The 25,264-nt window shown below is 47.7% G+C and overlaps 1 protein-coding gene and 1 long non-coding RNA gene across 9 annotated transcripts; one reads left to right on the top strand and one right to left on the bottom strand.

The window, feature by feature from the left end:
• Window positions 1–412: 412 nt before the first annotated feature.
• On the bottom strand, window positions 413–21,330 carry LOC128330254 (sulfotransferase 1C2-like). Of its 8 annotated transcripts, none has more exons than XM_053262807.1 (10): window positions 21,250–21,330; window positions 20,658–20,863; window positions 12,121–12,325; window positions 7,938–8,112; window positions 7,422–7,550; window positions 7,230–7,327; window positions 6,072–6,198; window positions 2,943–3,037; window positions 2,241–2,421; window positions 413–733 (listed from the first exon to the last, which is right to left on the bottom strand). In XM_053262807.1, exons 4-10 carry the CDS (start codon window positions 8,110–8,112, stop codon window positions 621–623), a joined length of 918 nt encoding a protein of 305 aa, XP_053118782.1. In that variant the 5' UTR covers window positions 12,121–12,325; window positions 20,658–20,863; window positions 21,250–21,330; the 3' UTR covers window positions 413–620. The 8 variants fall into 8 exon arrangements, with proteins under 8 accessions (XP_053118782.1, XP_053118778.1, XP_053118779.1 ...); XM_053262803.1 differs by having other exon boundaries at window positions 12,150–12,325; XM_053262804.1 differs by having other exon boundaries at window positions 12,150–12,325; window positions 21,289–21,307.
• Window positions 12,187–25,264, top strand: LOC128330256 (uncharacterized). The gene is made up of 3 exons (XR_008310028.1): window positions 12,187–12,415; window positions 23,427–23,497; window positions 24,041–25,264. It is a non-coding gene; the product is annotated as an uncharacterized LOC128330256 (long non-coding RNA).

Here is a 25,264-nt window from a genome sequence, read left to right as displayed (position 1 = left end):
CTGACTGCAACAAATCCAAACCTGGGATATAGCTATTATGATTATCTATCTATCTATCTATCTATCTATCTATCTATCTATCTATGTAAATTAGAATAAGAGAAACCAATTCGGAAACTGATATCTTTTGAGAAAAGTGGGTTTTAAATTTTGGAAATCACCAAGACAAACTCATGGATTTTAAACTGCAAAAGAAAATGTAGAGGAACTATTTCAGATCTACATGTACAAAATGTACGATTAATACTAAAATGTAATTTGTATGTAACTAATTTAAAAATTCAGTTTGTGTGAAAATAAATTTGGTAAATCACACGTATGCTACCCTGGGCTCCTTGGAAGAAAGGCAAAATATAAGTGTTAGGAATAGTTTGAGAACTGGATCTTTCTCTCACAGTGAACATGGGAATAATAGTGAGCAAACCCATTCATTTTATTTTGTTGGAATTTACAAAAGAAACAGTTTTAAAATGATACATTATTTTTTAGAATTAAAATCCACAGAGTTCAGATAGATGGATGTTACTTGTGGGTTTATGGCTGTTTTATTTAACACAAATAAAATCAACAATACAGGCATGTTTGGAAGAAAGTCTCCAGTGAGGACTGGCAAGGTGTGTTTACAGCTGTGTGTGGAAGGTCAGGCTGCTGTCCCCCATTTCCCGGGCATAGATGTCATCAAGCCATTCATTTTGAGCCACTGTGAAATGCTCCTTCCAGTCCCCTACGATGCCTGTAGGTGGGAAAAATGGGGGCGGGGGAATCAGTGATCTGGTTTGGCATGTTCCTTTCCTCATTCTAATCCAGCAGTTCTTAAAGATGAGATGGGAAGTCATCCCATTTCTTTTCAGGTGGACTTTAAACTACCTCACCTGGTTTCAGTTGGTATCACTGAGTCCAGCCTCATGTGAAATGAAACCTTCCCACTTCTTTCTCCTATTCTGAGCACTGCCCAGTAGGTTTCAAACTTCTTATATTCAGAGAGATATTTTCTAAATCAGTTTGCTGAGAAACCCTTGCACTTATGCCATAAATTCCCAGTTATGTTGCAAAGGATTCTGGGATACGTTCCATAAATGCTCATTTCATAAATACGTTCCATAAATGCTCATTTCATAAATGATGAGCATTCACTTTATGTGCCAAACTGTTGGGCCTCTCTGTTGCCCTGCCTGTGAGCTGTCCAGCAGGTGGAACCGTGAAAATTGCACAATGTCCTTGCATGGCATGTGTACAGAAAATAAGATCACATTATGAGGTAGCACAGAAGCTTATTGCAGTGTGTGTGCAGGGAACAAGTTCGTGCCTGAACTTGTGTGAAAGCTTTGCATGTTCCACAGTTTATTGCAGCCTGGAAGATCTCTCTGTGTACGTGCTCACGTGTGCAGTTTGCAGTACTGAATCTGCAGGGGGCAGGGAGAGAGAGATGTGAGTTGGCTGAAGGTTCAAAACACTTTGGGGATTCAGAAGCTCTCCCTAGAATTCCCCAAGTAGTGTAACTGCTGCCTTGTACGAGTGGCTGCTGTTTGCCTCTGCTTTTGTGTGCCACATGCATATTATTAAATAAAGCAAACGCTGTATTGTAAAAATGCCATATATCTCCACTGCACTCTTTCATCCAAAGGAAGCCAAACCCAAGCAGCACTGCAATACACATTTCTTTACCTCTTGAGGAAATAAGAAATGTGAAGCAGAACTTCCTGCTTCCCCATCTTCCAGAGCAGTGAACAATTCTGCTTCCCGGCCAATGGCCCATATTTGGAAAAACAATCCTGCAGACACTGTTGGTCTTATTTATCGCCTGATTCCCCTGCATAAATCACATCTTATTAACATCCTTTCCTGCTGTCCGTGGCCATGCTCTTTCTCTGACACATAAAAAGAAGAAAAGTACCTCCAAGCATATACAGACAGCTTTCCCCTTACCTCTGAGCAACTGCTGCCTGCCCACATACGTTTAATTAAGGACCAGTCATGCCTTGCAGAGCAACATCATAGCCTGAGCTGCAGCACTTTTATTTTTTGAAATGGAACATTGCCCTGGCTACCCTTAACAATATTCTCATTTTGAGGGGAAAGGTTTTGAAACAGATTTTGGAAGCTTTAAATCATATGGCTTAATATGGTGGTTTATGGTGGTTCTTTGACAGACTGCTAAAATGAATGCTGCCACTGTGGATCTCAACAGCCCCACAAGGCCCCTCTCCTATTCAGATTGTGGCTGTCTCTGTTTTCATCACCTTTTCTCATGAAGGAACCCACAGTGTTATCAAAGACGATAGAAGGCACGGTGCTGTAATTAGCCATTGGGTTGGCTTTCATGCTTTCAAATGTCGTGTGCTGCACAATCTGGTTCAGAACTGGTTCTGGGAACTCGAGGCCAAGGAACTCGGCTACCTTCCGGATTTCCCGGGCTGGATTCTAGAGAGAGAGAAAAGACTGTTGATGTGGAGGATTCTGGCCATTTGTGACTAGCAGTTTATCATAAAGAATCTCACTGGGAGCCGTTTCAGACAACCCACTGCAAGTAGGGCTGGCACAAACCACCAGTTCCAGCACGGACGCTCTCCTGGTAAGAATCACAAGTTCAGCTCATTTTGTGTTGAATGAACCCGGAAGTGGCAGGTTCCGAAGCCGTTTTCCCCTCGGCCACCTGACATTGCTACCCAAGAGTTGAAGTTGGGTGGCGGAGGTCGGATCGTGGGTGAAAAAGTGCCTCAGAAGCTGAACTTGTGGCTCATACAGGGAGCGCATGCTCATTGGAATGGGCAGTTCATGCCGGCTGTACTTGGAGGAGGTCATTTGAACCCACCCTCTGCTTTTGGCTTGACTGGGGCACCTGCTGTCAGAAGCTCACAGCATTGGAGTAATTGCTTGGAGCATTTCTACTAGCAGGTTTCCTTTGTAGCTGAACCTTAGCATGGTGTATGTGAGCTGCTTACCTCTTTCATGTCTTCGTAAAAGAGGTACAGAATTGGGTGACGGTCTTTGGCCTCCCACCAACCACGAACGTGGTCAAACCATGAGCCATAGGCAACTACAAAAAGACACAAGAGATGGGGAATGAATTATAGCTTCCTGATTTGTTCCCCCCACCTCCCAAATTCTAGTTTAACCATTCATGTTCAGAAAGAACATAATGAAGGCCTTTGTAGATTCACATAATTGTTTCCCCCTTACAGGATTCTCTCAGTCTCATCCTTCCTGGGAACCAGTAGGCTCTAGTCCCCTCTGTGAAGGATCCTTTAGTTGAAGCTATAAATCCTTTCCTGGCATTTAATTAACTGCTTCTCCCCTTTTCTCAGTCCAGCTCAGTAGCAGCTTAAGGCATTTGGAATAATGGCACACAAAAGTAAAAGATCACGAGAACAGTAAGAGGTTTGCAAGTTTTATTTTCAAAAACAAAAGTTTCTTATAGATCCAAGACCAATATATAACTATTTACAGATTTTAATTGGATGACCTATTGCTATTATCTTCTCATTTGTTTATGGGTGGTGGCTATGACTTGGACTTAATTACTTACCTTCCTCAATGGTGGCTCAAGGCCTCTGTGAGCCTGAAACAGGGTGCCAAACGCTGCCCCTCCTTGTATGCATCTCCCCTCCCCCGCTTTTTAAACCAGGAGGCAGAAAGGCATCTTACCACCTTGCTGGCGCTCCAATGATTTGCTGCCTGAGATGACTGCTTCACCTTGCCTCATAGAAGGGTCACTCCTGTTTTCAAACAAAGACTTTTCCTTTCTGGAGTTCTTTCCACGCTCTCAGTGGAGGCTTGTCTGTTCAATAGGCACCTCATGAAATAGTTGTTTTGTACACTACATTATTGTATAACTTTGAAGCATGCTCAGGCCCTCTGAGGACTGGACGGATTTAAAATACTTGCTTTTTAACCTTCACCTGGGCCTTTCCCAGACAGCAGGCTTTATACCACGGGATTAAGTGGGGTAAAATAGAGCGAATTATGAGGGCATATATTAGCCACATGTAAGCACAATAAAGATAATTTGGAGAAACCTGGGGGCCGTTCACATTGGTGGTGTTTTAATAGGGTTCCTTTCCTCTCCTTGCGATTTCCCCCCATGCACTGTTCATACCATTTGCTCCTTGGTCTTTCTCCCCCTTCAGGCAGGCAGTCTTGTGGAAGATTGACTAGATAAGTGGGTGGATTCAATTGCTCCTCCTTCAGGCAGTCAAACTTCCACAAGATCACTGAGTAAATCTATTTTAAAAAATTAAAAAGAAAAGTGAGGCTTTAAGAAAAGGCATGCAATCAGTATGTCCCCTCCATACATCTCAGAAGAAACATTGGGATATATCGAAGTATCCCCCAAAGTGGAACTTTTTAGCATGGAGATAATGCAGGCTAAGATCCAATGCACAGGGGGGAATCTGCATCATCTATGGAGGGCACCTTGATGTTGCACATGGGGTAGGCTGCCCTGCCCCCGCTGCTCAGTGGTGGCCACCTGAGTGCTGGGGGCAGGGTAGCCTACTCCAGGCTGCTTCCTCAGGGAGGCTGCTGCTGCACATGCATGGCGGGGAGAAAAGGGACACCCCGCATGTTGCAGGAAGAGAAGAGGTGCTGGAAGAGCTGCTGGGTGCCTGTTGCAGTGAGTGCAGTGGCCCCACTGGCAGCTGCGCATGGGTTCTTTGAACCCATGCGCACAATTACAACTGTGCCCCGACTGCTGCCATCTGCCTCCTGCAGCTCACTGTGCCCAACCTCCTCCCATTGGAACCCAGCTGATGGAAGGAGGATGAACACAGCATGGTGAGCGTGGCCAAAAGAGGCAACTGACAGCGGCCACTACTGCTCACCTGGGCGCTTTCCAGACTGCAGGTTCCACACTGGTTAGAAGTGCTTCAGCTTGGCAGGATCATATTAAAAATGTAAATAAAGGCTAGAAGCCGTTTGCTGCATAGTTCGTGGTAAAGCTGTGGCCGTTCATATTGACATCCATAACGACCCATTTTCCAAGCAGGGACTGTACACACTGTTTGTGAGATGTGTTCTCCGTGCCCTCCCACTGCCCATTTTGAGCCAATGGGTCACAGAGGGGGTGGGGGTGGGGGATGATGAAAAAGAACCAGCAAACCATTTTTTAAAGACCATTTCAGAAGCGAGAGGAGACTAAGATATTAACCAATCTGAGGAGCTAGAAAACATTTTTTTAAAAAACAACTGGCAGAGGCTGAAGGAGGGACGGAAGAACACAACTAACTAAAAACAGGCAAAAGGGTGGAGGAAGATACTTCATTGCTGCACCATTGCAGAAAAATCCCAGTGAACAAATTAAAAAAAAACATTCAAAAGCTGAGAGGAGATTAAGATATTAAGTTGCTGAATGAACCGTCCACCCCACCCCAGATTGCTCTGCAGAAACAGTGGAACAGCCCTCCTAAATGAGGAAAATACAGCTATTCTTTTGCCATGAATATGCAGTGCTATAGCATTGAAACGCAAAGATAAAACCCAAAAGAAGGCTTCGGATATGTGAATGGCACCTTGCTGTCAGAACAGCCACTGTGATGTCAAAACATAGGTAGTTGGGAAGCACACTTAGCGGATACACAGTGAAACTCTTGTAGCATATAATCTGGAAAGCACCCTGACTGTGTTCATCCTCCTTCCATTGGCCAAGTGAGCAACCTAAGGAGGTGGCTGGCTGCAGCTGGCCCAGCTGTGTCCATCCGCCTTTATTGGGTTGGTTGCAGCTACGTGAGCACAGCCAATGGGGATGGCTGGTGGCGGTGGCAGTGGAAGCCCCAGCCTCAGTGAGAGGGGAGCTCAGCAGTTCCTCCCGGAGGCTCAGCAACTCCCCATCGTAGGGCTTGACGACAGGTTCTTTGAACTCACCAGCACTATTACTTGTAGAGTTGTAGAAGCTACACTATTAGCCCACCACAACATTATTCTAGCCAACTCAGTACAACTACCAAACAACTACATTAACTTTTTGTTCTCCATTTCTTCTCAGAAATTCTTAGTTCCCTCCCATTGCCCATGAGGGTAGAGGATGGATGTGGTTATCTCCTTTGGGATATTTACTAGCTCTAGCATCCACTCACGCTTTCCTGAAAGTAAATTCTTGAGAAATTGGTCCCACGTTCCCACTTCTGGCATCCCCCGGTTCATGAGGTGGAAGTAAAAATAGGATACAGCACTGTCCTTGATGTTCCTGGCAACATAAATGATCTGTGGGAAAACAGCAGAAGCAATCCAGGAGTCCTCCATCACCAAGCACTGCTCCAGTATACCAAAGTCTTCCTCTCTGCAGAGCTTATGTTCTTCAAGAGAAAGGTTGCTGAGATTTTAAAATGTCTGGAAGCAAACTCTGGCCTAACCATCCCAGATGTGAGTGGCAGAGTTATGATTATTCAGAGATGAAGGAAAGACACCTTGCTGTTGATCAGAGGCTTCACTCTTTATTTCACACTAGCTGATCTGGTATAGAGCATCTGCGCCCCTAGTTCGACACCTCCTTCTCCCCTCAACCCCCCGCTGCGGCTTTTTTGGCTGCCTGCCCCCGCCCGTCTTCCCCTGCCTGCCCGCCCGCAGCTACCTTCTTCTTCTTGTTCCCCACCTCCCCCCATCTCCTTCTTTTGCACCACCTGGCCGCCCGCCCCCACTTTCCGGCTGCCCACCTGCCGGCCGGCCAGCCACCTGCTAGTCATGGCCGCTCAGTCGCCCACCACCATTTTCTTCGGTCAGCCAGCCAGCCACCACTACCATATTCTTTCTCTGGCCCGTCCCGTGGCTATCTGGCAGCTCTCTGAACTCTTGCAAGAGGTGCCACGCATTAGCCACAGGTATGTCTTAGAGAATTATATTTTTGTTTGTTTGTTTGTTTGTTTGTTTATTAAATACATTTCTATACCGCTCAAAACGCAAATTCTCTGGGCGGTTTACAAAACAATAAAAACAGCCAATAAAAGATTAAAACTTTTCAACAATTAAAATTAAAAAGTTAAAACTATTAACCCACAATTAAAACAATTAAAACAGTATATAAAGATGTTCCAGGAAGAACTCTAGCACTGCAAATGGTTCCAAAGGTCAAAAGAAACCCTCAGTCTGCAGATGCTCAGAGGGACAATGGCCTTCTGTAATTATTTCACAAGGTCCAGGCTTGAGTCAGGAAACTGAATCAGGTACCAGACTTCAACCTTACCTCAGATCAAGCCCCACCGTTCCCACCACCCCACCCCACCCCACCCCATTCTGACCTTGCAGTTCTGCTTCCAGAAAGAAGGTGGGACAAGTTGAACTGGGAAATGAGATTTGAGCGTGCGTGGAGAGGGCATTGCTTCTGCCTCTTCAAAGCCTGACACACCAGAGAGAGACCATTCAGTTTCATGGTGAGTAACTCTTTGTCCCTCCCTTACCCATCAGCTCCCTGAAACAGAACCTCTACTTACCAAAAGTAAAAGGTTTTGGAGGGCACAACTCTATGAAGGGCATCCGTTCGTAAGTGGGGGCCCGAGCACATTTCTGAGCATCTCCTCCATGGAGGACCATATCTACAATTTCCTGGATCCAGGTGGTCCCTGGAAGGGGCAGGGGCAGGAGAGAGAGAAGAGACATAGACATTTATTATTATTATTATTATTATTACATTTATATCCCGCTCTTCCTCCAAGGAGCCCAGAGCGGTGTACTACATACTTGAGTTTCTCTTTCACAACAACCCTGTGAAGTAGGCTAGGCTGAGAGAGAAGTGACTGGCCCAGAGTCACCCAGCTAGTTTCATGGCTGAATGGGGATTTGAACTCTGGTCTCCCCGGTCCTAGTCCAGCACTCTAACCACTACGCCACGCTGACTCTCCCATTATTCAGCTGGTAGCCTTAGCTCTGTAGCTCCCCCCCACCCCCTCCACTGTCTCCCCACAGCTATACCATTTCCCTGCACACACACCCCACCTTCCCTTATTTACCTGCTTTGGGATAAGTGCAGATAAGAAGGTCATCAGGTCGAGCTTGAAAGTCCCATATGGGCCCCCAGTTCTCTACAGTTTCTTTGAGCAAAGGAACTCCCTCAACCTCTTCCACTGTCGTGCGTTGGATGAACTTGGGTTCGAAACCTTGCACCTCTGATTTGGGATTCATCATCTGGGAAGTGCAGCAAAAGGGATACTTAGGATCAGTGTGCCCACCCGCTTCTAAGCAGTCAGTGCCCCTGACTCACACCTTCTGGCACTGCCTCTCAGCTCTGGAGTAAAACTACAGGCCCAGCGACCACTTTCTCTTTGGACTGTGCAAGTTCCTTGCTTTCCTGATCTCTCCCTTGCTTTTTGAGGCTTCTGAGTTCTGAGTAGCACAGAAACGGAGTTGAGGGTGTGTACTTCTGGCTGAATTTATCTGGCTGAAGGGCTGGGCGTTCATCCAGAACCCGCCTACTATGAGTTAACTAACTTGGCAAAGAGGCACCTTTTAATGTGATGATTCTCTTTATTTAGCAGTGGGAGAGGAACTGGCCCAATCCACCACCAGCACAGTACCTCCAGTGACTGTTGCTGGTGTCTATCTTCTGTTTTTTTTAGAATGTGAGCCCTTTGGGGACAGGGAGCCATCTTATTTATTTATTATTTCTCTGTGTAAACCACCCTCAGCCATTTTTGGAAGGGCGGTATAGAAATCGAATTGTTATTATTATTATTCATTATTATTATTAATAATAATGTTCATTATTATTATTATTAATAATAATAATGAACAGAGGAAAAATAACAAAAACAGAAGGAATAGAACTGCCCAATGGAAGCAACATCAAGAACCTGGAAGATAAGGAACATTACAAATACTTGGACATTCTCCAGGCTGATAACATCGCACACACTGAAGTTAAAAGAAAAATTGGAAGTAAATACATCAGGAGAGTTAAAGTCCAAACTCAATGGCGGGAACACCATACAAGCCATAAACACCTGGGCTATACCTGTTATCAGATACACTGCAGGAATAATAGACTGGACCCAGGCAGAGCTAGAGACGCTAGATCGTAAGATAATGACCATCGGTCATGCTCTGCACCTCCGCAGTGATGTAGATAGGCTATACCTCCCTCGCAGCTCAGGTGGAAGAGGAATGCTGCAAGTCCATCAAACAGTAGAGGAGGAGAAAAGAGGCCTTGAAGAATATATCAAGGACAGTGAAGAAGATGCACTTAAAATGGTCAAGTACAAGAAACTATTCAACACCAATGAAACAAAGCAGGCCTACAAGAAAGAACAAGTCAAGAACCGAACAGAAAAATGGAGAAATAAGCCCCTGCATGGTCAATATTTGCACAATATAAGTGGAAAATCAGACATCACCAAGACCTGACAATGGCTTAAGAATGGCAACTTGATGAAAGAAACAGAGGGTTTAATACTGGGTGGCTGCACAAGAACAGGCACTAAGAACAAATGCAATAGGAGCAAAAGTCGAAAAATCCAGAACAAACAGCAAGTGATGCCTTTGTAAAGAAGCAGATGAAACAGTGGACCACCTAATCAGCTGTTGTAAGAAGATCGCACAGACTGACTACAAACAAAGGCATGACAAGGTAGCAGGGATGGTACACTGGAACATCTGCAAAAAATACAAGCTACCTGTAGCCAAAAATTGGTGGGACCATAAAACTGAAAAAGTTGTCGAAAATGAAGATGTAAAAATATTATGGGACTTCCGACTACAAACAGACAAACATCTGCCACACAATACACCAGATATAACTGCAGTCAAGAAGAAAGAAAAACAAGTCAAAATAATCGACATAGCAATACCAGGGGATAGCAGAATAGAAGAAAAAGAAATAGAAAAAACCACCAAATACAAAGATCTACAAATTGAAATTGAAAGGCTGTGGCAGAAAAAGACCAAAATAATCCCAGTGGTCAGTGGCGCCCTGGGTGTAGTTCCAAAAGACCTTGAAGAGCACCTCAACACCATAGGGGCCACAGAAATCACCATCAGCCAATTACAAAAAGCAGCTTTACTGGGAACAGCCTATATTCTGTGACGATATCAATAATAACAGCAACAACATTGATAATAAAATCCAGCCATCCCAGGTCCTTGGGAAGGACTCGATGTCTGTATAAAACAAACCAGTCAATAACACCTGTCTGACTGTGTAAACAATAATAATAATAATTGTATGGATTTCATTAACAGATTGATCCTGTGTAGGGAGGGGTGTGTGTAGTTCTCTGACATGCTGCAGTTTTGAAGCCTAATTTCCAAATAGGTATCATCAGAGGGGATGGCAAAGGGGGCACGCGCCTCTTAGAAAGTAGCTCACCCCCCTGCTGCCCCCCTATTTCTTACACATGAAGGAAAGGCTCTTTTTACAGACCCAGAGTGGTGTGTCCCCCCACCACCTTTATTATTATCAAAATATAAAAAGCTTCTATATGTATGTAAAAAAGAGTTCTCCTTTGGCTCATTTCCATTATGTTTAGGAAAGTATTACTGTGAAATATATCCCTCTTTTTCTTCAAGAAATCTAATTTCAGCCAGCGTGGTGTAGTGGTTAGAGTGCTGAACTAGAACTAAAAATTAATATTTTTAATGCCCTATGGAGGGTTAGATTGGCGTAAGGAACTCTATTGACCTGTTTATTGCTGATACACACATCTGAGAGCACATTTTGTTCCTGAGTAAAAACAAAATAAAAACAACTCATTGGGTTCAAATCCCACCTCAAATTCCAAAGGCCTTTTAAAGGTAAAGTTGTGCCGTCGAGTCGGTGTCGACTTCTGGCAACCACAGAGCCCTGTGGTTTTCTTTGGTAGAATACAGGAAGGGGTTTACCGTTGCCATCTCCCACGCAGTGTGCGATGATGCCTTTCAGCATCTTCCTATATTGCTGCTGCCCGATATAGGTGTTTCCCATAGTTTGGGAAACATACCAGTGGGGATTCAAACCGGCAACCTCTTGCTCCCTAGGCAAGTTACTTCCCTGCTGCGCCATTAGGTGGCTAATGGCATTTTAAGCTAGTATAATCTGATTAGCCAAGAGGGTGGCTTCAGGGACTTTCCTCCCTCAAGGCAATCTACGCTCCTTCCCATCTTTAACTCCCAGTTTAACTTCCATATTGACATATGTAGCTGGCTCCAGATTGGGGGCGGGGCGGGGGGGATGGTTGTTATTAACTGATTTCCATGGTTCAGGCATCCTGGCAGCTTAGGATATTTTGTTTTCTTTTCCAAGTGCCTGCAGGTTTATCAGGCAGAGGAGAGCTGGTCTTGTGGTAGCAAGCATGACCTGTCCCCTTAGCTAAGCAGGGTCTGCCCTGGTTGCTTATGAATGGGAGATTTGATGTGCAAGCACTGTAAGATATTCCCCTCAGGGGATGGAGCCGCCACTCTGGGAAGAGCAGAAGGTTCCAAGTTCCCTCCCTGGCAGCATCTCCAAGCTAGGGCTGAGAGAGACTCCTGCCTGCAACCTTGAAGAAGCCACTGCCAGTCTGTGTAGAGACAATACTGAGCTAGATGGACCTATGGTCTGACTCAGTATATGGCAGCTTCCTGTGTTCCTATGCTTAAAAATGTCTCTGGCACTTTAAGCTATTTTGGCAGAGTCTTGGACATGCTCAGCTTCCAGATGAGGCCTGTGATGCAATCACCTTTTCTTTGCTATCATTCACCACCAATATAATCATGACCTAGGCCCCGTTTGGCCCCATTTGGAAAGTAGATCGGCCTGGGCTGCTTTGAGCAGCTTGGGCTGGAACGACTCTCCATGCCGGGAGAGCCGTTCCAGCCACGCTGCCAATGCAGCGCAGACCAATCTCTCTCCTAAACGGGGCCGCGGGGCCCTCTTTGGTAGAGAGATCGATCGGCTGCACTGCATTGGTAGCGGGACCAGCAGGGGCGTAACCACGGTAGGGCAGGCAGGGCACGTGCCCTGGGCGCCACTTTGGGAGGAGGCGCACCAAGGTGGCATGACCCCCCCCCGCCCCCACCCAACTCAATGTATTTTGTAATCAGGCAGCCGTGCCGATGCAGCGCCTTCTCCCCCCCGCGAGCTCTTGATTCTGGCTGGCCTGGGTGCCTCGCTGCCCACGAGTCTGTTCACCCCACCCCCACCCGATTTATTTTCCAAGCAGCCACGCTGCGCGCCCCCCCCACCTAGCTCCGGCTGGCTGGGCGTTTCTCACTGCCTGCGGGTGCGGCATTGTTGGTCAGCATGATGACCTCGGAGTCCTCCTCCTAGTCCTCCGCGCCTACCACTCATGCGCATGCTCGAGTTGATCCTAGCACGCACGTGCTGTTGAGAAGCAACGAGGAGAGGACGACGAGTGTTGCCTGCCTGTTGCTGCTGCTCCGAGTCCCGCTGTGGAAAGGAAGAGGATCTGCTTTGGTGGCCAGCACAACAACATCACCACCACCACCACCATCAATAAAGTTTTCACAGGAGGATCAGGTGTGTGTGTGTGTGTGTGTGTTTTTAATTTTTTATTACTATTATTACAATGAATGAATGAATGTATCTCTTTAATTCTTTACAATACCGGAGCTGTGGGCTTGCTTTGGTTCGAGAGCTGGCTAGCTTGTTATTTTCTGGGGCCGCCGGGAGTGTCTCGGGCTGGTGGGGGGGGCGGCAGCGGCTGGGCAGCTGGAGGGTGGTGGCGGGGGGTGGGCGGCCTCCCCACCCCGAATTGAAAAAAGCGGCGGCGGCACAGGCCGCAGCATCATGGGCCACACTGCCGCTGTGCCTGGGCGGCGGACAGAGAGCAGCGCAGCCTCTCACTCCCCCTCCTCCTGCCCTTTCCCAGTGGGTGATTGGTCGGCCTGGCCTTGGCGCGCCCTCAACACTGCAGCGGCCTCCCCCCGGCCCCCCTCCTGAGTTCTGCCCTTCGCTGGGGTCCTTCTTCCCCAAAATCCCACTGCACAAGCACGGCGGATCCCAAAGCAACGCCGAGGCCTGCTGCCGTGTCTGGGCCCGGCGCGTCGCTTTCTTCTAATTGCAAGTCAACTTTGCTATGGCTGTGGGGCGGGCAGCCGGGGGGTGGGTGAGCAGGCCAGGGGTCCTCCTTCCACCTGCGCAGTTCAATCTATTAACTGCGCATGCGCCATTAATAGATTGAACTGCACAGGTGCGCCGCGCAGCTGAGAAGCGACGCCGGGCCGAACGGCAGGCCTCGGCATCGCTCCATTCGTACATGCGCCACCCGCCGCCGGCAGGGTGGAAGGAGGACCCCTGGCCTGCTCACCTACCCCCCCGCTGCCCGCCCCACAGCCATAGCACAGTTGACTTGCGATTAGAAGAAAGCGACGCGCCGGGCCCAGACACGGCAGCAGGCCTCGGCGTTCCTTAGGGATCCGCCGCGCCGGTGCAGTGGTATTTTGGGGATCCGACCCTTGTCTCGGATCTCTTGTGTCAGATCCTATTGAGCAGCACCCTCGTATCGGATCCTATTGGAGAATTTTTTCCTGTCAGATCCAATCTAGTATGGCTCGCATTGAGTTCGGTCCGATTATCAGCCCGATTCAATGCACAAAGAAAAATCATGATTTTGGGCAAATCATGTGCTCCGCTACTGGAGGCACACATTAACTCCCCTCCCCCCCCCCCCGTTTTCTGCTCACCCTAACTGCAGATTGCACCAGACCTATTTGTACATAGAAACCGTGGAATTTTTTTGTCTATGTACTGCTGGTGCTTGCTGCTCCTTCTAGAAATAGAATGGAGAAACCATTTCCCAATTTCACTGTGCGAACAGTCAGATCTCCAGAATACCCTTTTCTTTTTTAGAGGTATTTCTACCTTTTTTAAAAAAAATGAATAATGGTCACCCATATGAAAAATATAGTTAAAAAAACAAACAAAAAACATTTTGTGCTATTTCAGAAACAGTACGAATCACTTTAGTTATTTACACTTATAAGAGAGAAGTAGACTTAGTTTAGAAGACATGTATTCTAAAACATCCTAATTTATTCCGCTTCTTGCAAATTGAAGAAAACTAACCACAAGGGGGGCAAGAACCATGGTAAGAGTAGTGAGAGTAGTGAATTAAGAGTAGTGAATTAAGGAAATACAGTGAACATATTAATCTAATTCATATTAATCTAATCTAAGAAGCATCTGCTCATTAAACTACCAGCATCAATGATAAGGCCAACTATCCCTTGCACCAGAATTGTGCTTTATGTATTTTTCAAGCTGAACTTAGTAAAAGCTTTATTTATACACACAATTAAAGTCAATTACCGCCCAGAGACATAAGTTTTGGTATAAAAATATGTTTAATAATAATAATTACAGACTTGCAAAGTCAGTGGAATCTTGTGCAGACAATACATCATGTAAACCACAGTAATCCCATTAATTTCATCGGGTCTATTCCACTGTAAGTGTTACAGTGGACTTCATCTTTATCCTTCATATTCTTATAGAGTGACTTTATCCCCTTATATTCAAGTTCTCTACCAAAGGAGAATTCAAGAAATGGAAAATTTCACTTGTGAAATCCAAAGTCTTTGCCCTTGTGCAATTTCAAAGTACTGGAAACCACAAGTGAAATCCAGTATCTACATGACACATAACCTGCTGAGCAAAGATTTCCCCATGTTGCAGTCTTGACACTGCTCCTAAAGTCACTTTTACTACAGCTCATCCCTGAAGAGCAAATAGGGCTACAGTATTCAGAGAAGATTGGCAAGTTTGCCCCTCCTTTTAAAGACTCGTTGCTGATGGCCACTGTAAAAGTATATAAACCAAATCAGAGTTGCTGCAAAAACAACCATCTATGCAAATAAACTGAGTCATTTTTCTGAAATACATCTTTGCTTGGTGAGAGGGTTGTGTATTTTATTTTGCTACAGCATCAGTTATGGAAAGATTAGCAATATCAGTTATCTAAAGGTCAGCTACTCTTAGATGAGAAAGAAACATATTCTTTTTTTTTTTTTTTTTGCATACTATGGCTAGTGTAAAAGGAGATGTCCTCTCATCATTCTTGTAGGGAAAAACCTCACAGGTGCTAATCCTTCCCAGAGGGCACAGTGCTGAAGATTTGCTTTTGTCACTCTCTGTTCCCTGAGTTTGATTCAGATGTCCCATTACTAGTTCTAATTGTTCCACCTGCCCTGCCCTTCCCTGATGCTGAATCATAGAAATGAATGAGTGAAGCTAACATGAAGGTCATCTATTCCATCCCCCTGAATTAAAACAAGGGTCTCCATATCTAAACATGAAGACTGCAGGTTTTAGATACATTAAACAAACACACAGCATTTAATAAAATCCTCTGTCTGGTAGCACCCATACAGAATTCCTTGATAGAGGAAGGAGCAGACATACTTTTGACACACATCATAATGGTGGCTTACAATTGCATTGCATCCTCAGAGTCAGGAGAATGTTAGGAGTTATACAGTAGCTGGCTTGTTAGTCTAACATTTTCCTAGCCCTTAGGTTCTCAAGTTAATATCCCAACAAGCTCTGCCCAGGGAGATAGGATTTATTAGGGAGGGACCATAACTCGGAGGCGGAGCACAGACTTTGCAAGTGGAAGTAACAGAACTGAATCCGTGACTTCTCCAGTTAGAAGGATCAAGTCGTAGGGTGAAGGGAAAGACTGTCTGAGACCCTGGAGAGATGCTGGCAGCCAGAATAGATGCACCAGCCATCTGATAAGGCAGCTTCACATGCTTATGGATGTTGAGATAATTCTGAAGTGTCACCTCCCTGTTTCAAAACCCTTCTGCCACTCCGCTCTGATCCTTGAAAAACCATTGCACACCAGTGTTCCCTCGAACATGGAATCCCAGATGTTGTTGACTACAACTCCCATAATCCCCAAACAAAAGCTATTGCAGCTGGTGATGCTGGGAGTTGCAGTTAGCAACATCTGGGGATCCCTGTTAGAGGGAACACTGCTGCACACACAAGGTGATAATCAGTAACTACAAACAACTCCCTTTTCCCTAATCCACATGATGAGCCCCACCTATCCACCACCACGGTGTGGGGTGTGTGTGTGTGTGTGAGCAAGTAGTCCTTCCTTCCCAATCCTTACCATTGTACCAAGACCCCAGCCCAAAAAGACACGGACACAAGATATATTTGGGTAAAGGGCCACGACTTTATTTACCAATGCAAGGCATAGCGGACTGACAACCAAATGGGTGATTAATCACCCTAAATTAACAGAGCAGGTCTGCTAAGGTCAGGTTAGGATTCCATCCTCCTTCCCCAGACCTTTAAGGGCGACACACCTTGGCTCAGGCAGGAAGCAGGTACAACCTACCTCCTGCCTTCAAGGCCAACCCCCTCTCCTGAGGGAGCCTGAATACTTCTAGGTCTTCACCCGTCCTGGACCACGCAGCCCAAGGGCCGGTGAATTCCTGAAGCTGGCGTCATGGCGAATCAATCTCCCTGGGCCGCACTAACCACAAGGGAGTGATTGACCAATCAACCTACTAACTATTCAAAGGTGCTCACCAAAGATTAATTCCTGAAATTACCCCCCAACCCGCACTGTTCCTGCCACACAGGGAGGTTAGCCTAGCTTGACCTTACTGCCCCATACTCTTCCAAATGTTCAACAAGCCTATTCCTGATATTGCGAATATAGAGGTCACACCCCTCCTCAGAAAGGTGCACCCCATCTGGGTGATACAGCTGTGGGAAACGGGCGGAAAGCCCAGGCTGGCGTAACACCGCTCCACCAGCCGACACCACCAGCTTACCAATGGCGGCGGATGCCTTACGGCGTGCTCTTTCTATGCCTCTAATATTCTGGACCCCTCGCCATGCCTGCCGCTGTATCCAATCAGCCCAAACAATGTGCACATCAGGCAACCAACCCCTTAAAACCTGCAAGTCCGAAGAGGCCTGTTGAACTAGGGAAATGCCAGTCCACTTGCCCAAATCATTCTCTCCCAGATGGATGATAATAACATCCGGCCGAGGGAACCTAGCTAGATGATCCCAAACCGCTGGGAGCAACTGGCTCCACAGCATACCCCGCATGCCCTTCCAATAAACAGTTGCACGCTTGGCCAAACCCAGCTGGGTGCCCCAATGGGAGGTGCTGGCCCTCTTGAATGCCCAGAAGACCAACGAATGGCTACAAAGGAGGACACGAACAGGAGCCGCTGCTCCGCCAGCACCTGCCAAGAAAATAAACAAGTAAACTACTACTGCACCGGCACCCAGCTAGCGCACGTAGCGCCGCACCACTGAGGATTTCCAACACCCAATACACATCACAACCTCCTCCTGCAACCCCAACCGACTGGCAGTGGTAGCTGCCCCAATCCGGAAAGAATGGAGTGTGAATCCAGAGGTGGGTACCCCGGTAGAAGCCAAGGCCCTGCGTAGGATAGTTAAGAACTGGTATTGAGTCAGCGGGTCCCCCTTATCGTGGACAAACAAACAGCCCCCCCGTGGGGGCCCATGTCCACGTAGCGCCGTAGCGCTGCTACGGGACAAATGTGAGGAGCACTGGAGGCCGCCAGGCGAACCACCTGCCCCATTCCCCTCTGGTCCGTTTTTGACCTGTGCAGGAACAAACGCGCTTCCCCTTCGAAGAGAGACAGATCAGAAGACAGCAGACAGCGGTCCCGAAGGGAGCGGCCACTCCTAGGTAATAGCTCCCCTGGCCGAAACACCCCAAAGAAAGCAACCAAGATGGCCGCCTGAAAAAGAGTGACTTCCCACGAGGACCTGTAACACATAGGCAATTTTTCAAGCAATGATTGAATCAAATCTAATGTGAGGGGGCGCCTGTCATCTTTTACTCGCGGGACCCCCTGGGCCCACCCTTCCAGCATTTTACGCATCCTGGGATCACCTGAACAATCTGCAACCCCACGCGCTTGGGCAGCAAAGGATAATGCTGCCACATAACCAGTTAAAGTGGACACAGCATGCCCTTCCCCACGTAACCGAACCAGGAATTGCAAAAGGTGGTCGCTTGGCACCGGCCAAGTCTCCTCCAACCCCTCCCCCCTCCGGAAGTGAGAGAAAGCGACTATTTTGGAAGAATAGCTCACCCGGGTGCTGGGTGCCAGCGAGGCTGCTATAGCCCGCTGAGCCTCTACTTGCCAAGTTGCCACAATGCGGCAGGCATGGGTTCCGGGTGAAGTGCTGCTTCAGGCGCTAACTCCCTGAACCTGTCCACCTGAAAGCAAGACAGGGCATCAGCAATATCGTTCTGTAGCCCCAGGACATGATGTGCCACAAACAGGATGTTCACCCGGAGGCACTGCAACACAAATGCACGCAGTAGACCCATAACCCACGGGGAGCGCGAGGTCTGCAAGTTAACAACCTGGACCACTGCCTGGTTGTCACACCAAAAGCGGACCGTGGAGTTAGAAAACTCCTGTGCCCACAGGTGCACAGCCACCACGATGGGAAAAAATTCCAGGAAAGTTAAGTCCCTGGTTATCCCGCCAGATACCCACTGTGCAGGCCAACGGGCAGCACACCAACGACCCCAAAAGTACACTCCAAAACTGACGCCTCCGGCGGCATCAGAGTGGACCTGGAGCTCAGCTTCTAGAAGCTGTACTCTCCTCCAAAAGGACACACCATTGAACCCCAACAGGAATGCCTCCCATACGGCCATATCCGCTCTGACCCCCTCAGAAATCCTAACTCGATGGTGCGGGGCCCGCAAGCCTGACATAAGGTCACAGAGGCGTCGGAGGAATGCCCTGCTGGGCGCCACTGTCCTGCAGGCAAAGTTGAGGTGCCCTGCCACTACCTGAAGCTCCCTCAGCGTAGCCTTGCAGGCCCACCCTAGAGTCCTTACTAATTCCAATAGAACACCCAACTTCCCTGAGGGAAGTCGGGAACAGCCAGCCAAGGTATCCAACTCGATACCAAGAAAAGAGAGCTGGGTCATGGGCCCTTTGGTCTTTTCCTCAGCTAAGGGAACTCCCAATTCCCGGGCCAGTGCAATAAAGCAACCCAGCAAGTGCATTCAGTAGAATTAGCTCGGCCTGAAAAAAGAAAATCATTGAAATAATGCGCTGTAAAGGCCAGACCCGTCCTACGCCTCAAGGCCCACTCACGGAATGTACTAAAAACCTCGAAGGCAGCGCATGAGATAGAACATCCCATTGGTAGTGCACGATCAAAATAAAACTTGCCCTCGAACGCGAAACCCAGCAAATCAAAATCTGGAGGAGGCGAAAGGCAGACTCTATGTCGCATTTCGCCAAAAGGGTCCCAACCCCCCGGCCCCGAACCATCTGCACCGCCTCATCAAAAGATGTGTATTGAAGCGAGCAGAGGGCGTCCAGGATTCCATCATTAACTGAGGATCCCTGAGGGTGCGACAAATGGTGTATCAAACGAAACTCCCCCGGCGCCTTTTTAGGCACCACACCCAACGGGGAAACCCTCAATTCAGAAAAGGGGGGGCGGTCGAAAGGCCCAGCTACCCTGCCCGCTGCTACTTCTTTATTGATTTTCCTGATGACCACTGCCTCCATTCCCAGCACAGACTTAAGGTTGCTGGACATGGTGGGTACCCGACGGGACATGGAGGGGATTCGAAACCCTTCCCTGAAGCCTGCCAACAAATAGTCAGCGGCAGCCCTGTCTGGATACTCCCACAACATGCGCTCCAGCACATCAAGCTTTATTGGGCTGGGCCCCTTTACCCGAAGGGGGTGGGGGAGGCCCCCCTTTCTTACTACCCCCGGGCCTGAATCTAGGTCCCGACCCCATGGCGCGGGCTCTCGGGCAAGTGGAGCTCGGGTGTTTCGCCCCACAGAGACCACAAGTGTGTCTGAACCGACAGGCCGGCCGTGCGCAACGTCCCCCATTATTATATTCCCAGCAGACCATGTGGGGTTGAACCCACTGCTGGCCTGCCGCAGAAGCCATAGGCCCGCCATGTGGCTTTGACAGCAGATGGCCACTATCAGACCTATCTCCTTCAACTGGCCGAGATGGTGACATAATCACGAGCCAGAGCTCCTGTAAATGTGCATCCCAAGGTAGGGAGGGGTCCAATGCAGCCCGCATTCTAAAACTTTTGTCATAACGAACCCATGCCGTGCCTGCAAAATCGGACATCGCCCTATGGATTATGTCCATATACTTGAGAAGGGCCGCCCCTTAGCTGGCTGAGATTGTACAACAACCCCCATGTAGATAGTGAAACCCGAAAACCAATTGTTCCAGGTCTTCTCAACGGGCTTTCTCTTTGTGGCCTCGTGTTCCTTGCACGATTCACCTTCTTTGTGCTTCACCTCTGGTTCACGGAACAAAAGGCTGAAGATATCTACATATTCACCATTCAAGATTTTTTCTCTCGTGGCCGGGAGTAGATGATCCCCTAAGGGGAGCCCAACCGCACCATACGGGGCATGCTGCGTGGTAGGCATGATACCCATGGGGTAAAAACCCGCCCCACCTGTCTGGCCTGGGGAAGTATTGGCTGTTCCAGCAGGGCCCAAGGATGGCAACGCCGAGGATGGCCTATGCCCTAACCACACTTGCTCAGCCGCCCCTTGCAAACCCGCTACAATGCCAGGAAAGCCTTGCATGTGACCCAAGCCCTGTACGTGACCCGCGCCCCAGTGTTGAGTGTAAGGCGGCCACCATGGGCTTCCCCATCCGCCCATAGCAGGTATCAGTCAGGGAACTACTGGCCACTGGCCGGTACCGCCAGGTGGTGTAGGTGCAACAAACTCACCCAGGCCCACGGGGGCAGACAGGTCCTCCGGGCTGGGACCAGCCGGCAATGCAGGTGCAGGATCAACAGGAGCCACCAGCTCCGGAACTCCAGGAACAGGTGCAGGAACAACCAGCTCCGGAACTCCAGGAACAGGCGCAGGGACAACAGGAGCATCGGGAGCAACCGGGCCAACAGGAACAACACCTCAATCTAGCGTGCTCAACCTATCAGAAAGAGATCTTAGTAACTGTGTCCTAGCTGCCACCCTCGTACGCTTGGGTACCGGTTTAGGCACACCAGAAGGCCCAGCTTCCTTGTCAGGAGGAGAAACAGCCCTGGCCCTTTCTAGGGCCTCCATCCTTTGCACCAGGCCTCTAATAAGCACCATCTCTTCATCCTCATCCTCGGAAGAAGAAGGGGGGGGTGCAGGCCGCTTAGGCGGCTTCACAGGCTTCCCACCCTTCTTTCCCTTTGCCTTCTTAGGCATTGTCGAAAGAAGACCCCAAGCAAAGACAAACACCCACCACTAAGCCGGCCCACCAAAGATAGGCCAAAAAAGCAGATGAAAAGGGGGGGGCACGGGGCCTAGCACAAAATAAAAAATGCTTACAAACGGTAGGAGGAAGAGGAGGGGGGGTTGGCCACCCACCGCGCCACCAAGAGCTCCTCTCTCGTCGAAAGCCGGGCCAGAACTGATTGTTTGGGGCGGGCACCGCAGAAGAGCAAGCCCCGCCCCCTTCTCTGCTCGGCCAATGAGGCTGCTTTTTGGCCTCGTGCAGGGGTGGCTGGTACAAATCGCCCTCCCCTCTGCACAAGGCCAAGGGGAGGGGCAAAAATCCTGTAGTGGGATTTTTTGGAAAGATTAGGAAGGAAGGACTACTTGCTCACACACACACACCCCCCATCTCCTCGCTAAGGCAGCAGGCGGCTGCCTACTAACTGCAGGCTCTCTCTCGCTCACGGCTGGTTGGAGAAGAGAGATAACTCTCAATATCAAAAACACACTGACATTTGGGGGTCACACTCCTACAGCCATCCCCTCCCCTTGATCATTTACAATTCCTTATTGAAGTTTACTTCAACTTGAAATTCATTTAAGCATTTCCCTTCCTGGAAGGTCAATTCATCTCTCACAGTTCATTTAAAGTTCTTGGGTGTTCATCCCCCCCCCCCGATACCAATAAATGATATCCAGTGATAAACACTAACTTTTATTAAAGTCCCTCAACCACAGATCACAATTATCAATTCATTTAATGGTTCCCTGTTATTTGACACTACTGCATGCTGTTTTCACTGCACAGTTCACACTGTGCATTTTGTAATTGCGGAGGGATTGGGAATATTAAATTCACTGATTTGGAAAGCTTCATAAATGAATTCAATTGAGCCCCAGCTAATAAAACTATTAACTGATGTGAGATCATTTCTAATGAGATCTCAATGAAACTAACTGCATTCAACGCATGGGACAGGATTTCTTACATTATGTGTGAATAATTTGGATTTTTGCCCATTTTAATGTCAAAAACTGAGGGTGGCAATGATGCAGCTAACCTCATGGCTTGAGTGGACCTGAATGTTGTTCTGGTATGATATAGTAATGTAGGCCTGGGATCCACCATGAAGTCGCCATCACAAAGTCATAATTCTGATGTTTGGCCCACAAGCCTGGAGGGACTTCTAAAGTGTGAATGAGCTCACTGGCCACCACACAGGTGCTTCAGCTAGGACAGTTGCCTTGCCACCTCTCTGCAACATGTTTGTATACAGACATAGAAAAGTTGGTGTTAGCTTTGTGTCTCTGGCATTTCTCTTAGATTAATATTTCCCCCCCCAATCTGGTAGCAAGCATGAACTGTCCCCTTTGCTAAGCAGAGTCCACTCTGGTTTGCATTTCAGTGGGAGACATGTGAGCATTGTAAGATGTTCCCCTCAGGGAATGGGGCTGTTCTCTAGGAAGAGGATTAGCATGCAGAAGGTGCCAGGTGCCCTGCCTGGCATCATCTCCAGGGAAATACAAGGGAAGATACTTCATTAAGTGCATAACTCTGTTAGTTAAATAAATTGGACTTAAAAGTGCTAGACATAGACTGCATTGCATTCTTTGTTGGAATTTTATTTGGGCCTTTGGAGGAGTGCTGGCTGTTGCAAATTGTACCACCCTATTTGGGGCACAGAGGTTTTGCAAGCAACTCCTCAGAATCTGCAATGTTGTGACACAGATCTGACATGAACAGCAAATAAAGCATATTTCCAAAGGTTTTAAGAGAGACTTAGCTGTGCTTTTAACATTCACTGTGTCTTATCTTGGGCAAAGATAACATTACTAATTGCAAGTGCAAGCATAACTGAGAGCAGCTGGCCATATCCAGCCCCAGCACAGCATCCCTTCAGTGGCTGTTGCTGGTATCTGCCTTAGGTTTTTTTTTTGTTTGTTTTTTTTGACTGTGAGCACTTTGGGGACAGGGGACCATTTCAGTTATGTATTCTTCTTTGAACATCACTCTGATGAGCCAGCGTGGCGTAGTGGCTAGAGTGCTGGACTAGGACCGGGGAGACCCGAGTTCAAATCCCCATTCAGCCACTTAACTAGCCGGGTGACTCTGGGCCAGATGATTCTCTCTCAGCCAAACCTACTTCACAGGGTTGTTGTGAGGAGAAACATAAGTATATAGTACACCGTTCAGGGCTCCTTGGAGGAAGAGCGGGATATAAAATGAAATAATAATAACAAAGATAAAATAATAATAATAATTACTGTTTTCTTTCAAAAATCAATAATAGCACCTCTGCTGATTGGAAGAATTCTGGCCACAACCAACCACAAACCACTGCTTAGTAACAAGCCTTCTAATGTAAGTAGTTCAAACATTTCTAAGTCCAATGCAATTTCATGTTATGCAGTGTAATTTATTGTAAATGAATTAATTGAAACACTTCATTCATGTCTTTCTCTAGTACTATTAATTGCATCATCCACAATTTAATAAACCTTTAAAAAATATTTAGGATGATATTCTATTGTGGCACATAGGTTATTTATAGATCTATATCTATGTCTATATCTATATATAACTCTGCTTTTTATATATAACTCTGCTTTTTGTTACCAATATTCAGCCTCATTGAAGATTTCTTTACTTCATGAGCTGAGCTTCAGTGATGTGGCTGGGGGACATTTTAAAATCTTGTCTCTGGGTTCACTACAACCTTGCTACGCCCCTGATTTCAATGCAGAAACAGGTGTTGGGGTGTGCTGGCTCTCAAGAAATCCAGTATACTGGAAAGCATTATTGTGCAACCAGGGGTGTCCAATGCAGACATAGGTGTGGGGGTGCTCTGGGCTCCTTGGAGGAAGAGTGGGATGTTGACATAAAAATGAACAAATTCCCTTATAGATTTGAACATCATGATGCCACGGAAGAAGGCGAGTGGAGCTGAAGGATGGAAGAGGCGGAAGTTGGAGGCGGAAGAAGCCAAGAGGTCGAGCAGGTTCTTCATGCCCTTCTTTACAAGGGCCGGAACAAGTAGCTCCACACCACCTTCCACAGAGTTGCCAGCACCTGCTCCAGTGTTTTCAGAATCCGAAGGTGGATCAAGTGCACATCCGCCACAAGTGGAGGAGGAAGTCCAGTCAGATGAAGAGGCTGCCACAGAGAGTGTGGACGTGACAGGAGGGGAAGCTGGTGGTGATGTCGAGTCTACTGATGATGAGACTGAACCCGAGGAGGAGGAGGAGGACACTACGCACAGTGAACCAGATGCTGCCCAAGAGCCTCCAACTGTTAGGCCGGAAGTGATTGATCGGCATGACATCGGACTTCTGCAGTTTGACAAGGATACTGGAAGACCGATTCTGCCTGACACGCTGAGAACAGAAATAATAAAGCTGGGTTCAAAGTATTTCCAGAACACTGAGGGGCCTTTCCTACCAACAAATAACCGTGCAATGACTAGACTTGGTTCAGGAAGAGATTGGGAAGTGGCCGTGGTGAGGAGGTGGCTCGCACATGGCTGGTCTATTCCCCTTCTAAGAAGTCTGCATTTTGCTTCTGCTGTCTTCTCTTTTCCCGGTCAGACCATCAGTCAACATTGAAGCAGGAAAGTGGATTCAACCACTGGAAAGCACCTGAAAGGATTTGTGTTCATGAGAATGCCAAGAATAATCGGGAGTGCTTCACACAGTGGAAAGAAATGGAAAGAAATGTAGCTGGAAACAGAGGACTCATTGATGTGGAACTTCGGTCACAGATTGAGACGGAGAAGCAGAGGTGGCGCGAAATCTTGACAAGAATCCTTAACTGCCTCAAATACCTTGCAACTCAGAACCTGGCTTTGCGAGGACATAGGGAGTCACTTCAGCTAGACAAGGATGACTCCAATGTAGGAAATTTCCTTGGCTTAGTAAAACTAATGGCTACTTGTGACCCAGTCATGAAAGAACACCTGACCCATGTGGAATGTCATCCTGGATCCACCTCTTATCTCTCACCGGCAGTCCAGAATGAATTCATCCACGTGATAGCATCCACTGTTTGCAAGAGTCTACTGAGAGGCATTCGTAAAGCAAAATACTATGGCCTCATGTTCGACTCGACTCCTAACCTGGCACACCGTGAGCA

Source organism: Hemicordylus capensis, chromosome 6 (assembly GCF_027244095.1).
Source record: "Hemicordylus capensis ecotype Gifberg chromosome 6, rHemCap1.1.pri, whole genome shotgun sequence".
Lineage (NCBI taxonomy): Eukaryota > Metazoa > Chordata > Lepidosauria > Squamata > Cordylidae > Hemicordylus > Hemicordylus capensis.
The sequence above is the reverse complement of the archived record's forward strand: the minus strand, read 5'-3'. Positions and strand labels throughout refer to the sequence as shown.